At 38.4% G+C, this 16958-nt stretch overlaps 2 protein-coding genes across 2 annotated transcripts in view; both read right to left on the reverse strand.

Moving 5' to 3' along the window:
• The window catches only part of LOC108552788 (tumor protein D54), a 33421-nt gene extending 30865 nt beyond the window's left edge, over positions 1-2556 (reverse strand). Inside the window, exon 1 of the mRNA XM_017907452.1 lies at positions 2339-2556. Within this exon, the coding sequence (XP_017762941.1) occupies positions 2339-2357 (19 nt within the window). The 5' untranslated portion in view covers positions 2358-2556. The remainder of the gene's footprint in view (positions 1-2338) is intronic.
• A 4434-nt stretch (positions 2557-6990) lies between these two features.
• Positions 6991-16388, reverse strand: LOC108552782 (oxysterol-binding protein-related protein 2). Its single transcript, XM_017907446.1, has 9 exons — positions 15807-16388; positions 14986-15184; positions 14800-14909; positions 13609-13767; positions 10354-10554; positions 10013-10202; positions 8255-8395; positions 7715-7932; positions 6991-7114 (listed from the first exon to the last, which is right to left on the reverse strand). The coding sequence occupies exons 1-9, from the start codon at positions 15836-15838 to the stop codon at positions 7012-7014; spliced, it is 1353 nt and encodes a 450-aa protein (XP_017762935.1). The 5' UTR covers positions 15839-16388; the 3' UTR covers positions 6991-7011.
• Between the last annotated feature and the right edge of the window lie 570 nt (positions 16389-16958).

A 16958-nucleotide genomic window follows, 5' to 3' on the forward strand; every position in this document is an offset into this window, starting at 1 on the left:
CAGGAAATATTTGCATTGTAAACAAGAAGGCCGTTAATGCCAAGAAGGCGGAGGGGAGCGTGTGTACAAACGGGGCCGTTAGGACACGAAAGATAAAAACATATGGCCATTGAAGCGTAGACTTAATATTTGAAGCAGGTCGTGAAAATACGATTTGGACAAAATGGAGATATTCGAAAGCAATATAAGCTTCTCGTCATTTAGGTCGCCCATGTTGATAAATCTTTGATGCAATTAAGAATGTTTATGAACGGACAAAAATAAATTTTTGTATTAAATTTATATTATATTAAAAACTATATTATATCAGTAACTGTGTCACTAAATTATATAATGATATAATATATTTCGTAAATTAATAGAATAAATATTTAAATGTATAGGGCAGAATATGTATTATGTAATGACCCAGAGATAAAGTTCATATATCCTTGGTATTTTTAATACGTCCATATTGAATTATATATTTAATAAATTTATAATTTATGCTGTATTATTAAATTGTGTAATTGTATCTTGAAGAATATTTCTATCTTTGTTAGTATCTCTGCTTTGCTTCTAATATCATAGAAAATGAACCTAAATTTTTTTAGTGTCTTTATTATATTGTCACTAATATTCATACTGTATTTTTAACGTACTTCCTGTTTTTTATGTTTATAATACTCCTGTAACCTTCAATAATACGACTTATAATAGAACAACGGATGCTGATATTTTCAGTGTTCCTGATGTCTGTAATATTTATGGTATTATTATTACCAGCATTTCTAGAACTTCTAACACTTTGTAATACCTGTATTATTCTACTGCTTTTTATATTTCCATCCCTTTTGTACTCCTAATATAATTCACTCCTGTTATGAAATATATTTATTAATATATTTCATTATAGATTATAGCACTGCTTTTATCTTTCCAAAAACAAAAGTATTATTTAAGTACTTTTAATAATTCTAATTCTTCTGACATTTTTGCAATAAACATACTTTTATTATCATGCTTCTTCTTCCTTATTGATAAATATTTCCTGGAAGATGTATTGTTATATAAATTCCAATTGATTTAAATATTTTTCAGAACCGTTAGGACAAAAGGTAAACATTGTTATGTTTCATATATATTAATTACTATTGTAATATGAATTGTTATAATGGACAATGTTATAATGGACAAATATTAAAAATAAAAAGAATAATCGCTATTGAACTGTACATATAGTTCTAGTGTTTATCGAAAGAGAATTAAATTGAATATCGTACTGTGTACGAACGCTGTAAAGGATATAAATTTATCGTACGTTACGAAGATAATAATTTTCGCGATAAAAACCAGTTATACAGCCACAATAATATTACTACACGCGTGATACGCGATATCGACAGCGACCTTTACCTACCGTCACTTAAATATCATTACCTTTTATAGCCACTTATGAATACACATTCGTTACGAATAAAATACATCTTAAAAGTAGTACGCAAACTTCATTTAGCAATATACATGAATCAAAACGCGCACCATCTGTCAGAATTGCGATAATAAGAATAAATAAGAAAATGAAAAAAATATTTCATAAGAATAATAATAGGTAATAATATACTTTTATGTGTTTCAATTTTCCACTGCTTTTAACGTATAAGATAATATCTTTATATAACGAGTGAATAAATAACGAATCTCTGTGCACAGATCAGTCATGTTCTTCCGTTCATACGCTAGTTAAAGACCACCTTAAACAAAGGCTAGACAAATTCTAATCACGTTAACGTGATTAACGTGTGCCGCGAGACGAGAATAACACACACCGGCATACTATACGCTGTATTTGTCTGTCTAATTGGAGAGGTTAGGACAACAATCGCTCGAATAACGCACGTTCTAGCTGCCATCATTAACGTTCTACCACAAAATAGCGAATATTTCTCAAGTATTATACGGATACGAAAAACCGATTATATAAAAGCAATGTCCGGTGTAAAATTCCGAACTACTTTGGGTGGTACCTTGTGCAGCTGCCGAACGAAATTTCGTACGATAACGTTCGACTATCACGGGTGATTAACTGCGTATCGCTTTGCGAGATAAGTAGTCCGCTGTGAACAGTTTGAGAAGCTCTTCGAAACACGAGAGAGTGTAAAAAATCAACATAGGTTAGAATACGTTCACTAGAAATGCCGTATCACTTGTTCTCTTTTCACAACTATCCTTGTCTTTTGACCTTCCTTCGAATTAGCAGAACGTTCCGGAGGAGCGACATGTCACGCCGAAAACACGCAATACGTTCTTACAGAGGAAAATAAAAAGCGTATTGGGAAAGTGGCGTCAATGATCTCACCTGTTGGTACGTTGCTCATTTTGTCGAATCGTTGCGCTTACGTCGATGCTCCCTCTCGCTCGCACACGGATCCACCACTCGCGAATAATCAACGGAACAATAATATGCACACGTTTTTCCACGAGAACTTTCGAAACGGATACTGTGACGTGTTCTCCGCTACCGAACCGAGATCGATTCCTTCCGAATCGCTTCTGACGAACGGCTCCGCGGCCATATTGAAAACAGTCGGCGCGTGGCGCCATCGCGCAGCAATCGCGGAACTAACATGCGCGCAATGTTACGTTTAAATTTATGGCGGTATTTTCTAAATTGACTCGTCTTAAAAATGGTAAGAAAATGCGCGTATACTCGAAGTTATAGTTATTGCGAGTGACAGAATGTTTAAAACGGACTAAAGTACGTATTTTTTCTTTATATTTCTAATACTATGGCATACATCAAACTATATTTATGGTATTATGGTAATTGAAAAAACGTGGAATTATTTCTTTACAACATTTATTTCTAATATCTATTTATCTATGTACAGATACATACACTTGTCTATGCAACATAAATACAATAATCTTCAACAGCATTTGAGCCTGATGGTGTAGCTCCTGTAAATGTTATCGGCGTTTTCCAAAAAGTATAATTGTCATTTTTGTTTTAAATGTGTAATGATGACTCGTGTTCATGGTGAATGAGTCGGAACCTTCGATAAAAACGTACAGAAGCGTATAAAGTTGTTCTTCGTTACGTAGAGATCAATTTCTATATGTATACAATCTATGCGTAATATGTATATATATATATATATTTCTTCTTTTCTTGTCTCGCGGTAATACTGCTGAGTATATTAATTCATGTCTATGTGCTGTGATGTAGAGACTCTATCTTATCGGTGTTTATCAATATCATATTTCCTTCTTGCGTCTACGCGACAATGATTGAACAATTGACTTCGATTGAAAATCAGCTTTGTATATTCTATATTATGTATTATAAGTATCACATTTTTATCAAACATGTTATTAACCAGAGATCCTTTAATTTGTCTGCCCTTACCTATACATCGTTTACTGTTCACGAAGGATCAAAATTGATTGAACTGTTACAAACTTTCGACATCTTTTTACACTTTTAACACAATTTTAATAACATCGGATTATTAAAAAGTAGAACTGATTATATATCGTTTCACACACATGTTTTTTTATACACATAGCCTATCACATCCTAAAACGATTTTAAAATCCAATCGAACATGTACTAAAGTTTACACAAATAAATTACTCCCAGTTAAAGAAACGCTTTTATATTAACCCCCATAAAATATAATCAGTGATAGTTAGTTTCTACATAAAGCAGCTGGCTAATATATTTACAAACTGCCTCTGGCACCTCTTTCCCACATAAGCAAGGATGATCGTAGATGAGATACGAAAACGACGAAAATATAAAGGAACTGGTGATTAGGTTGAACAGTCCATGGAATATATATACTTTGAATACACATGTACACCTATCAATTGATATCACTGTAAATGTTTCGTCGTGATCCCCTATAAAGCGACACATTTAGATGACCTTGTGATGGACAGATTCTAAGTCCGATAAGTGTCAGCTTCTCAGAAGCGATGAACGTACTATAACTTATACTGGCCTAAATGTCCACGTAGTTTCGCGTAAACGAATCGTCGACCCGCCGTTTACGCGTTTGCGATAAGCCTAGCTAAATTCTAAGTGCATGAAACCGGTAGGAAGTGTGTGAGTACGTAGGATTACACGTTACATGTTGAGGGAGTAATTAGCATACTGTTTATTTTGCGTTGGCACCGTTAAGTATCAAATATCCTCATTTATAGGTGGTTTCGATAAGGTTCAGCAAGAATTTGGAATTTTTGACTTCTAAGTGAAACGAGATGAAACGTCCATACAGATACATGTTTTAAAATATATCATTATAGATGTATAATATAGCGTGTTAGTATATTTGAATTATCTTTAATATTATGAGTTCCTTTATTTCCTATTTTCTCGCCAATTCTGCCATAAGGCATGTTTACAAAAAGTTTTTGATAAGTTATATATATGTTGTTTTCATTACCATTCAGATGTGTTCCAATTTTATTGTAAACAATTTATCAAGATGAATATATAGACATTGGAATTAGAGTTTTGCTTATAGAGCTAATTAGGGACATGTGAAAACATTCCTGTATACAGTACTCTCATGGATGACATTTTGAACAGTTACTTTAAATTCTCTCCTAGATAGTCATATAAGATATATAATAGATAGTAAATATATTATAATATTTATAATATTGATATTATAAATAGTACTAAATAGTTACATATCTTTTTGTCATGTCACATAGAAGGTATCCAAATTCTTGCCCAACCTCTTCCAAATACTTTGTATATTATTCCTAAGCTTTGAATTAAGCTATCTACACTAGTTGAGAAACCAAATTGCCTTACAGTCGACGTTAATTGGCCAGTCATACACACAGGTTTCACCGTGGCTTTTATTCATTGGAGATGAATTTCTATAATCAGAGTTTGCAATGGACCAAAATTTCGAGTGTTCGTTGACACTTTAACAATTGTATACCATAATTAATTCTATTCACGTTACGTACAAGGAACATTAGTGTCCTATGTAAAATAATCTCATTGCTATATGTAAACATTGGATGCACAATGCTAAAAGGTGTGTACTATCATATGTAATATCCGTTATCTATGACTTATTCGATAATCATCTCTTTGTGATTATTTCAGATAGGGCTCCAATCAGTACTCCAAGCTTTCCAACAAGCCTAATAAAACATAGGCACACGTTAGTCGTAGATAAGACTGGGTTAACGGATAAAGAACTCATACTTATCCACGGATCATTGCTAAAAACTGTCTGAACTTTCATGAAAATTTTGCCAAACTTTGCCAAATTTTGTCGTTTTGTTTCTCGCTGCAGATAAAAACTGAATTATTCTACAGTCGTCCCTGCTTCGTCGCGTGTTTCCAATCCACCAATAGAATTGCGTATCACGCACATAATGCGCCACAGGCATGCTCCGTGAACGCACACAGTTGACTCTGTAACCTGAAACGCGAAGTCTCGGAGAAATCCTTATGTGTATGGACGGCTGTTACTATCGAACGAAAATCGCTTCTGAACGGAGTCAGACAGTCTAACGAAAGCTATGATTAATAATAAATGATGTTACGAAAGACATCAACCGTTACTATTAATTTATTGCTCGTTCGATGCGTAGTTGCGAAGCTCGGAAACTCGAGCTAACTATTTGAGCTAACTTGGCCGAGCAACCGCTGAATTCTCCTCCACGTGCATAAAATCCCTCTAAATTGTTAATATATAGATACAAGTGTATAGTACAGCCGCTGTATGTACAGAAACCTACTAGTCATACTAACGTATAGGGAAAGAGTTCCTTCATCCTCAATTCCCTTCGTCTTTGTTATAAATATAGTGTCAGAAGTGATCTCGTGGCTACCCGTTAGTAAAAACGAACTTGCGTAAGAAAGACGACTGTTACTCCCTCTTCGATGCTCTTGTGAAAAGAGATTCCATAGAAGTGGTGTTTACGTATTATGTATGCGTGTGTGTATATACTTCGCCTTTCCAGGCATGTCACTCTGTGTTATAAAAAGTTTACGACGGTCGTTCACCACGGTATGTACAGCAAACGACGATTAATAACGAATGGACTTCGTGCTCTAATCCTCGCGCCACGCGAACCACCCAACAGCCCACGCGACGTGTCATAACAGCCTTTATACTCTCGCTTTGCTATGGACGCAGAAACGAGTCATTTCTAGACGTTTATTCATGGACGTACGAAAATACAATTGCACGATGTTTTGTTGATAAGCGTGGTACCACTATTACCGACAGGAGTGACACTGCAGTGACCAGCAGTAGCTGCTTCCGTAACCTAACTTTCTTGCAGAGGCGCGCCCCTCTATAGATAGCACGTGTTCAATTATCTAAAAATCACTACGCGCGTACGACCTGCATACGGAGTTTCACTACGAGGCGTAAAGCTAGCTCGTTAGATTCGCTTTCCCGAGAACGAATCGGATTTTAGAGATTCGGTAATTCCTCGTGTTTTCAAACGAACCCGTGAATGAGTGTGATTCGAAAAAATGCGTGTACAGAATATATATTGTGATTATCGTGATGTTTGTATCGTGTAAAGCAGTGAGTTGTAGTTTCGCTCTATTTGTTCTGAAGTCTCGAGCAGTTCCCATTTCGCCGATCGATCGTACAGCTGACATCGTCTCAGTGGAATACAATGGTACTTGTACGTCAGAAGGGTGACCTCTCTTTTCTCTTTATTCGCTTTGTTCTGCTAAAAGGTGTGTTCTCAACGGGTCTGAAAAGGACGTTTCTACAGATGTGCTCGCGTGTTATGTTTCATCTTCCGCATGATTGCTCCTTTAGTGTTCTCAGATACGATAGCGACACCGACGAGACGGATTTTTTGAAGTCGTTTCGCAAATAACGAATCGACCTCGGATCGACGTTAAAGGGCAACCCGCTTGATTCTTCATGCCGGTATACTGTCAATTCGTATGAACACTCCCTGTTAGGTTATGCGAGCGCAGTTTTATTTTCTTGTTTGTTAATTATTCCGCTCGGATTGGGACCTAGACTTTCATTAAAATATATCTTCCGTGTTGGAATAGTTACGATCCCAATAGCCACCTTTGTATAACCAGTCCGTTTGTTCCGTATACCAGTTCGTATCTAATCGGAACCACCTGTGGCACATAAAAGGTTTGCATATCAGATAATCGATATTACCGGTAGTTTAAAATAGGAAGACTGTGAATATATGTTCATGGAGTGAAATGTCGCGAAACCTATTTTATTCAAAAGATAAGTGTTGCGAGATATACGTATATTATGCAAATAGGGAGTATTGTTGCGTAATTGGGCTTATTAAGTATTTCAGTAATTTTTAAATATTGGAAAATGATACTTTAAATTCTCGGAAGGCAAATTTTGAGGTTAATTTTAACATTTTGATAACTGATTTAATTATTTTTGTAAAATAATGTGATACAGGCTAATTATTAATTATGCACTAAATTTCACTATTTATTAAAATTAATGTCTTTATATTATCAACCCTTTGTACTCCACTAGCGCATAAATGTGGAAAAATAAATCAGGCTACTGTATAAATAAATTCACAGATATTTATAATCATTTTTTTTTAAATAAAAGTTTTCTCTAGTTTAAAAAACTTTTCACTGTAAAAGTATGTTGATAGCGATCGAATAAAGAAGTTTCTGGCGATGAATTAGTTTTTTTCGTTTATTATTTCGATGACTGTTTAATTATTAGTCATTCCTTACCTCGGTGTCCATTCGTCATCTTTCTTATGTTTCCTAGCTTTACGCGATTCTCGTTGCTTTTCCTCCAGTCTCGACTTTTCACTCGCAGCTCCATCTTGGTCGCCATTCTCCAATTTCCTAATATCCGGCCTAAATCTCGAATCTGTCGGACATATCGTTTTCTCCATTTCCGGTGTCAGTTCATTTAACGACATTGCAAACGTTGTGAAGTCATAATACTGGAAACCGATCAAATAAACGTTACATATTAATTTATTCAATATATACAGATATTTTAATTAACGTAATTATGCAATACTACGTATCTTATATTAAATATAATGAACTAATTTTTTCTTTTCCTTTTTTAACGTTAGAATAATATAATTGAATTTATCTTGTAGAAAGTAAATATCAAAATCAAGGAAATATTAAATACTGACCACGGTCGATAAAACAGTGAGATTTCGTTCTTTGGTTAGGATTTATCAATTTATCATATCTATGGAAGTAATCACATATGAAAATTATTAAATGTGATAGAAAAAAGTCTTCCTTTACCATTGAACTATTAGTCGGCCTTGGTGTAGCTTCCCAAAGAGTAATCGATCTAGGAATGTCGTCGACCGTTGGAGTGTCATCTGCATCTATGCTAGTCGATGGATCGTCAACTGTATCCTTACAAGATTGGAAAAGATTTACCTACAACAAAATATCAAACAGGTTAGAATATTTTTTAGCAACAATTTAAATAGATTTTTCTATTTTGAAGAAGAGAACAATTATGTAATTTCCAATAATTCGAGAAAATTATGAACTGAAATATTTTGTAAATAAAATTTCGAAAATTATGAACCGAAATATTTTGTAAATAAAATTTCGAAAATTATGAACTGAAATATTTTGTAAATAAAATTTAGAACCAATTAGATTATTTTTATTACCTATTAATTTTAGTAAAATTTTCCATTTTTAAAAAGAGTTTCACGTAATCGTCTATAATTGATACAACGAAATCTTTAATAGTCGAAGAAAATGAAGATAAAAATATTTAGAAACGTGTAATTTTATTAAATAATTTTTCCATCTTTTCTTTTTCAAGATAAAATTTTGAATGGCTTGGAGTAATTTTACCGCAAGTAATTTTATTAAAACTTTTCATCCCTGAAGAGAGAGACATGATGCAACGATTGCTCATAAATTACGTAAAACATTTGCTAATCCTTTCACAGTGAGATCTTTATGCGAAAGGAAGTTGTCGAGGTTGTTGAATATGCAAAGCTTTAATGAATGAAGGTACGTACAGGGGTAACATACAAAGTTCTATATATATCACGCTTTTAACACGACCATCTGAAAGTCAAGAGTGGAGAAAGATGAATGGGAAGCAGAATTTCTACCGCGAATTTATAACAGAGTGAAACCGATGAAATTCTAATTATGGAAGTATGAAGTACTTTATCGCATAAACTCTATTTTTTCATCCTAATTGTCCAAACTTTTATAAATATCCCTCAAACCCTAACAAACTTTCCACCACGTGTTCCAAACTAAATTTCTACACATAATTTCGAAATTCTTTTCTTCTGTAATAAAAAGAAGCTTAAAATTTCAATTTTACATACAAATTAAAAATAAGAAACGTGAAGAGAGGAATTAGTCAAAAATTGAAAGGTCTAGAATATTAATTAAATACTACAAATATCAGAATAATCGATTAGAAATTAAGATCGTCGTTAAGAAAAGTTAAACAAAAATTTCAGAAAAATATAGAAATTCTAACGAAAATTTCAAACAGTTTGGAGATAAGATCAAATGAAATTCAGAGCAATGAAAAAGATTAGACAAGTTCACCTATTCACGACCAGGTGAGACCTACTCGCAGCCAATAGCACACATCCACTTATATTTCGAAGCAACCAATCAGTAGACATACGAACTTATAAAACCATCGAGACAGGAGTCGTGTTTTTCTCCAAAAAATCCCAAAAAGAAAAGCAAGCATCCTGATCAATGAATTCTACCTGAGTCTAAAGCAGTCAAGTCAGACCTACGAACTAGGCACCAGAGAGAGAGTCGCATGTCGGAATTCGTTAGCTCAACCCTAACCAAGTCTAGCTCTATTAATTTAGAGTGGGTTACATCCCAGTAACATGTACCAACCGCGTAAATGGGCCTTACAACCCTGAGAGTTGCAGTGTCCGGGACGCAAGACAAGTAAAATGGAAATGAAAGGATTAGGCTTAATAAAGCCCTTACTTCGTTGAAACGAAGTGCCATTTAGTCCAAAAAGGATGACATAATTATTATTGGAAATACCTGGTGAGACGGTTTGAAGGCTCCGACCTTGAGGCTGTGCAACTTGGCGAGGACCTTCTTGTGGCCAGGACTGCCTTGAGGACTCTTTGCCTCGCGCTTCACTCTCTCCAAGGCTTCCTCGTACAACGTGGGCTCGCACGCCTTTAACCTCTCCGTCCATTTTCCATAAAGGAACACGAGCTTCCTCTTCCTGTACAGAAATCGTGCTCACAAGCCGCTGTTTACCCGTCAGAAGCTGTCAGTCTCGAGTCTACAACGCCTCTGCACGCGGTTCAGGTCGTGCAACAACGACCATTCTCACGTTCGAGGATTCAACTGATGATAAACTGTTACCAGCTTACTCTCGATCCGTTATGAAGCCCTCGACACGGTGCAGGTCCTTCCCGGTATAGCAGGTGCTTTTGAACGACAGACTCGCCTTTAGGTTAGCTCCGCCGATCTGTTTGATCTCTAGGGACCCTAGATGCTCCATCCACAGCTGGCCCATCAGCACGTTGTGCAGTATACAGTCGATGTTCTCCCAAGTGTATGCTTCCTTCCATCTGTATTGTACCAATTGTACGTTTAGCCCATTTCGTGTCACAGGTTATTCGGCAGTTGTTCAGTATCGCGGTCCGATTTTCTATCAGAGGCCGATTTTGTATGACAGGCTGAATCTCTGAGGTACAGTCAATGTCACAAGTCTGTTTCGTATCGAGTATGATTACGTAGGAAGTTACGGTTTAAGAGTGAGCGCAAGGAAACACTTGGGCCTACCTGGCTGATGATGGATAATGAATGATGCATAATAAAATAACGATGGATGATGGATAATAAAACAGTCTCGAGTTCAGATCGAATATTTAGGGTGACATAGTGCGTTCGAGAAAAGAAAACACAGCGTGTTTACATCCTCACGGCTGATTAACTTCACTGGCACATGATCACAGGAAGTGATCGCTATTGGTCAATCATGATGACCTTTGTGACGGCAATAACGAAGGTTAGGCCTTACCGTCCTTCTTGCGGATTAAGGATTATAATTCACTCAAAGATGGACTATGGACAAGATCATAACCTACGAGCAGATCTAATAGACTGGACGCACCGATGTGACTGTCGATGCAGGGTGACTCATCAAAATAGAGATTCTTCTCACAATATAGCATGAAATGTGCCAAATGTTCACGATTTATATATAAAAGAACATGCAATAACACGTAATAACGTTGCATGTACCCAGTGCACATAAATAAATAACATATTTACAAAATTTTACATTTTTTAAATAAACTACTCTCCATATATTGTAAATGTAGCGACCAAAGTTCACACTTTCGCCGCTAGATGGAAAACGGAGGTTCGAGGTTTCTCGCAAGTCCTTGGTAAATCCTCAAACTTCATAAATACGAGTTTTCTATGCTACCTAACTATCCCACGTCTAAGACAAGGCCTGCTAGGAAGTCTTACTGACGAACCCACTAGTTTAACACGTTTCAGGCCCAGATTCGGCCGTCAAGTGGGCGGAAGTGTTCATAAAACTCGGAGATATTGTACCAATTGTTATAACAGGAATTCCCAAACGTGTTAGGTCCAAAGATGGCGAAGAATTTGACACCAAAAGTTAGCACCCTTTGGTCCCAGTCTGTGTTAGTCCCTGAGGCCAGGCTGGGTCCGAACGGAGGAAAGTCTAGCGCCGGTCCCCGGGGACCCAACGTGGGACTTAACGTGTTAAAAACAGGTCCCAGGGCGCGAAACCCTTCCTCGTGTCCTTGTACCTGCTACCTATCATAGCACGACGGCCAAGAGGAGGAATACCAACTTGTCAGCACTTGGTAAGAACCTCAGGACAACCACCAGAAAGAGCACAATCCCATGGAGAGGGGACCCCGACAATAAATAATATTAGAATAATGTAAGAAAGGAATAAGTACTGTAACAGAGCCGCCGCCGACGGCCGAACCCCGGCCGACCACCCGTCATAGTGTGCTTCAGAGTCAGTCATAGAGTTCTTTGAGAGATAGCAAGTGAGAGTCAGCCGAGAGTTATTAACGCTTAGAATAAGTCGTTTTTATATTTACATCACTGCTTATTCTGTTGCCTACCCAACATTCCTACAATAATATCCTGCATCAAAAAGCTTGGTGCAAAGCAAGTATAGTAAAAATTTAGATATGGGTCAAAATTGACCCGGTGTCGGCTCGCTGCGTCGGCTATACGAGGGTGCTAAGGACTGATGTCTCGAGACACAGTCTTTTATGGAGTTGTTAGCGAGAGTTGACGTGAGAGTGTCGATCAGTTGCGTGATCATAGGTCAGTTGTCAGTTTAGGCTTTTAGCTCATACTTCACTCCCAGTCTCATCTAGCTCGTGATAAATATATATTTTAGAATGAAATGACATCTTTTATTTATTAAATTAGCAGTTGGTTTAATCTATTCACTGATGATTTAAATTCTATTGCAATTCTAGAATGATCAAAAGTTTAATCAATTATAGCTGGAGGTATTAACAATTGACAATGCAGTACTGAGTACAGCCATCAACCCAGTACTACAGCCATTGTATCAACCTATTCTAAGATGATCTAAGTTATATTAATCAAACAGTATAAGGACTATAATAGTATAAGTATAGTCCTTATTCGCGATGGACCAGGGACGAGTACAGTTATTTAATGTCTATACTTGCTTCATATTAATGGAGACTATAGTCACTCGCAAAAATTCCACATCGATTTATTAAGCTGCCATTTTGTGTTAACTATAAGTGCAATTATAATCGTCTAAAAATTTCATATCGATTATATTCAATTTGCAATTTCCTCGATTCACAAGGATCTCGATGTCTAGCAAATGCAAGTACAGTCACTTGCTCCTCGATGCTTGTTTCATACAGGGTGTCCAAAAAAAATGTATACACACTTTGCGTGATTATAAATAAATTATATTTATATTGTATTAAATTAATATAAATTAGCAAGAATGAGGTGTTAAAGTGTGTATACGTTTTTTTTGGACACTCTCTATTTATTAAACGTGACTATAACCAGTCACCGAAATTTCGTATTAATTAACGACGTTGATAATTCAATTGTCTGCCTCGTTCAATTTACAATTTAATTAATTCGCCAGTTTCCCATTTTATGCCAGAAGTGTCCTATAGGTCAGCCAATATCAAACGCATGCTATATATCAAAGGTGATGGCCGTCGCTGAATTGCTAAGCGCTCGCTTATACCAAAGGTAATTATAGTCTCCTGTCAACATTTAGTATTAATTACCATTCCTATCGTTAATTTCGTTCAATCTGCAATTTGCCTGATTTACGACAACACGGAATAGAGGCTCGATAATTCTCTCGTCATCGAGCTCTATTTAGAAGCTAGAGATAGGACCTGTAGTTAATTTAATTAGCGATTTCGTTAACTTCGTATCACTCGAGTAGAAAATAACTCGAGTACCCTGTTTATATTTATGTTAAGAGTAGGCACATGCACAGTACAGTCTGCAGTTGCACAGTGGCAAGAGGGTCAATGTTTCTCTCGCCCCTTGACCTGGCTCTGTTCTACACCGGGACTCCCGTCTTGGGAGACACGAGTTAGGCGTTTCACACTTACTTGGGAAGTTTGACGGTGACAGAGCCTATCGGGTGGATCTCTATGTACGTGCCCCAGAACTTCATCTTTGGCCGAATGGTGCCATGGAACACGAAGTCCTCGCCGTCTGCGTGGAACGCAGACACTGGTGGATGATGGGACACTTGCTCACAGACTATTCTAAAATCACAGTTGCAACGTTACCACTAGCAAAGATAGGTATTCTCATCTTCACTAGATATTCCTATCATACAAATCGATTTCAGTAAGATAATCAAAGCTTTAACCATTTTGCTACTACGGATGACTATATTCATCGGCCGCGAGACGCTACCTATGCACGACGGGTGGGCATAGTCATAAAAATTGAGTCAGAAATTGTGACAAGTGCAATGTTACCACTAGCAAGATAGGTATTCTCATCTTCTCAACATATTCCTATCATAGAAATCGATTTTGGTGCTATAGTCAAAGCTTTAACCATTTTGCTACTACATATGTCTACATTCATCGGCCGCGAGACGCTACCTATGCACGACGGGTGGGCATAGTCATAAAAATTGAGCCAGAAATTGTGACAAGTGCAATGTTACCACTAGCAAGATAGGTATTCTCATCTTCTCAACATATTCTTATCATAGAAATCGATTTTAGTGCTATAGTCAAAGCTTTAACCATTTTGCTACTACATATGTCTACATTCATCGGCCGCGAGACGCTACCTATGCACGACGGGTGAGCATAGTCATAAAAATTGAGCCAGAAATTGTGACAAGTGCTCCCATTTCGCTTAGGTCTGTTCGCAAAGAATTGCAAACATTATTGCAATGATCGGTTTATTTTTTTCCTTATTTTTCCAAAAACTTGATCCCGAATTTTCCCAAGTTTCCACCGTTGGCATAGTGGAAACTTCGTTCTACGGGTGGGACTGTGCCATAACGAAAGGGTTAAGCTATTCTTGTGGTAATTATAGTCACCGCAAAATTATTCGTTCCTAAATAACAATAATTAAAAAACAACGATACACATCGAAACTAAAAATTCACTTTCGAAATCCCAAGTCTCGAGAACGAATAGTCACCGTATACATGAAAGAATTTTACCTTTTGATTGTAAAATAAAACATTTTCTTTATTCATGTATCAATTTTTGATTTCAAGTAAAAATATGTCACGTCGAATATGTTAAATATAGAAAAATTCATCAGCTTACCGGAAATCTTCGCGCACCAACTCGTAAGTCTCCCCTAGTAAAGGGTTGAAGGGTTTGCCGTATCTTTCCCAGTTGGAGGCAAGACCACTGACAGCGAAAGTGGCGACGTACTGCAATACCAACGACGTACGTATCATTCGCAGATCCCGTGACAGAGAGATATATTTTCATGGAAATTTCATTCACCTGTAACCTTCTACTGGGAGACTCCTCTTGAGCCGCTTTCTTTAACAGCTTCGCGTACTCCATGAACTCCGCTACCCGTTGCAGGAAGGAAAGTGGTTCGTTGAAAATAACCGGCATGGTGATCTTGCTGAGATCCTTGCCCAGTGACAGCACCGAGCAGAGATTCACTTCCGAATTACCCGGGACTGGCAACGATGTTCTTGAAAGGGAACAATGCTTTACTACCACGGTCCCACCGTGACCACCATACATTTCAACAACAAGCATCGATATCTCCGATTAACCGCTGTAAACTCAAAAACCCGAGCCAGGATCGTGCTCAATCCCAACAACAAACAACCGAAATGCAGACAGAGCAAAGAACCGGCTTAAAGACACGAGAATAGTGCGCAAAGCGCAGATCGATTGCCCTATAAACGACTTGTTTTGGCAACAATACTTAATAAGAATCAATAAGTCAGACACAATCAGGCCAATTCGACCATGAATTACGTCACCCGATAACCACGGGCTATAGCGTTGACTCATTCGCTGAGAATCATCATGCAAGGCACATCTAACCCCATGACAGCAACTAGCCCGGGAGTGTGCCAAGATTTACAAAAATTAGAATGTAACAATCATATATACCATCCTGACAGTTCATTTGACAGACATTCAGCCTTCGAGAATCGTGAGACCCTCGATTAGTCGTGCAGCAGACTCTTCAGATGCTTCCAGGCGAAGCAAAGCGGCTTCAGAGCAGCCGGCTGCACGACGGTCACTCGACCAGGCCAATGGTCCCGCAGGGAAAGCCTTAAAGCGACCAAGCTGTCACGCACCTGTAAGGTCTCTGTGTCCTTTCGTTGGCCATCCTAAACAAGCCTGTCCTAAGTATGGAGCGTGGCCAACAGTGCTACTCCTAACTGGCCTGCAATGAGGAGCGGCTAGTCCTGGTGCCTCAGTCCACCCTACCGACGATCACCGACATCAGGTGGATCAGAGGTGCATGAAACGTGTGGTTACACGCCGCAAGGCTGGCCACTGTCCTATCTCTTCCTTCCGGACTCCTTCCGCGCTTTATTGACACGAGATCGGATGAAAAAGGGGCGACCAAGTGGGGATGGGTGGAGGAAAAGGTTCTCCAAAGCTGTACACCCGGCTATCACCGTGACATCGCGAACGGGGTTACCACGGACACAATTGGGGTGGTCTAACTTGGTCAGGTTCCTCGGGTCAGGTCCCAGGGGATGATCCTTCACGGCATGTGCTGCGAACGCAGCGCACTATGCTCGTTACGACGTCGGGAATCACAGAACTCGCGATCAGCTGAACACCCGGAGACTGCACGTTGGGCATGCGGGCGTGACGAGGGCTCCGGCGCACCCTCTTGTCCCTCTCTGCGTCCTCCGCGCACTTTTCCGCTCCGCTAGCCCCGCAGGCACGCCCGTCTCGCTCCCGTCGCGCTTTCGACTCGCCAGAAAATATCAATAAGTTCGAGCATGGTTATTGTGGCCCCTGTGATCCCCGTTCCGTTGGACGTGTCGTCTTATTCGTCGCGGACCAGGCGCGCATGCACCGCCCGGCCCGGCCATAAAATTAGAATTTTCGAAGAGAGCTATATCGAGTAATCTACGATCTATTTGTGTTTTGGCTGCTGAGTAATTCCCTTGGATTATATGCTCCATCGGTTCCAGTTCGATATTGGGGCATAGTGGTCGTAGCTGGAGTTAAATGTTAGATGTTGCTTATAGGTTAGAAATTTCGTTTCGGCTAATATGTCGGGTTACGGTATACGAGGCGAATGGGTAAAGATTCGTGGCTAGTGTAGAGCGGTTAATGCTTATCGATCGAGTCGCGAGATTATGCTCGACCGATACGAACGTGCACGGTTTAATCGATGCGGTACCGAAGTTGGCCGAGACATGTCTGGGTAATTGTGATTCGATTTCCGCGGCGGATGGGGGCGCGCGATATGCCGTTGGCCTCCTCGA

Source organism: Eufriesea mexicana, unplaced genomic scaffold (genome assembly GCF_001483705.2).
Source record: "Eufriesea mexicana isolate 0111107269 unplaced genomic scaffold, ASM148370v2 scaffold8076, whole genome shotgun sequence".
NCBI lineage: Eukaryota > Metazoa > Arthropoda > Insecta > Hymenoptera > Apidae > Eufriesea > Eufriesea mexicana.

Excerpts from the sequence above, each read along its gene's own strand:
- LOC108552782 (XM_017907446.1), bottom strand. The coding sequence starts at position 15,838 with ATGGCCAACGAAAGGACACAGAGACCTTACAG. Across the intron at positions 13,768-14,799 it reads TTGGTGCGCGAAGATTTCCG|AATAGTCTGTGAGCAAGTGT; the intron begins GTAAGCTGATGA and ends CTGTGATTTTAG. Across the intron at positions 7,115-7,714 it reads GATGACGAATGGACACCGAG|GTGGTTCCGATTAGATACGA; the intron begins GTAAGGAATGAC and ends TATGTGCCACAG.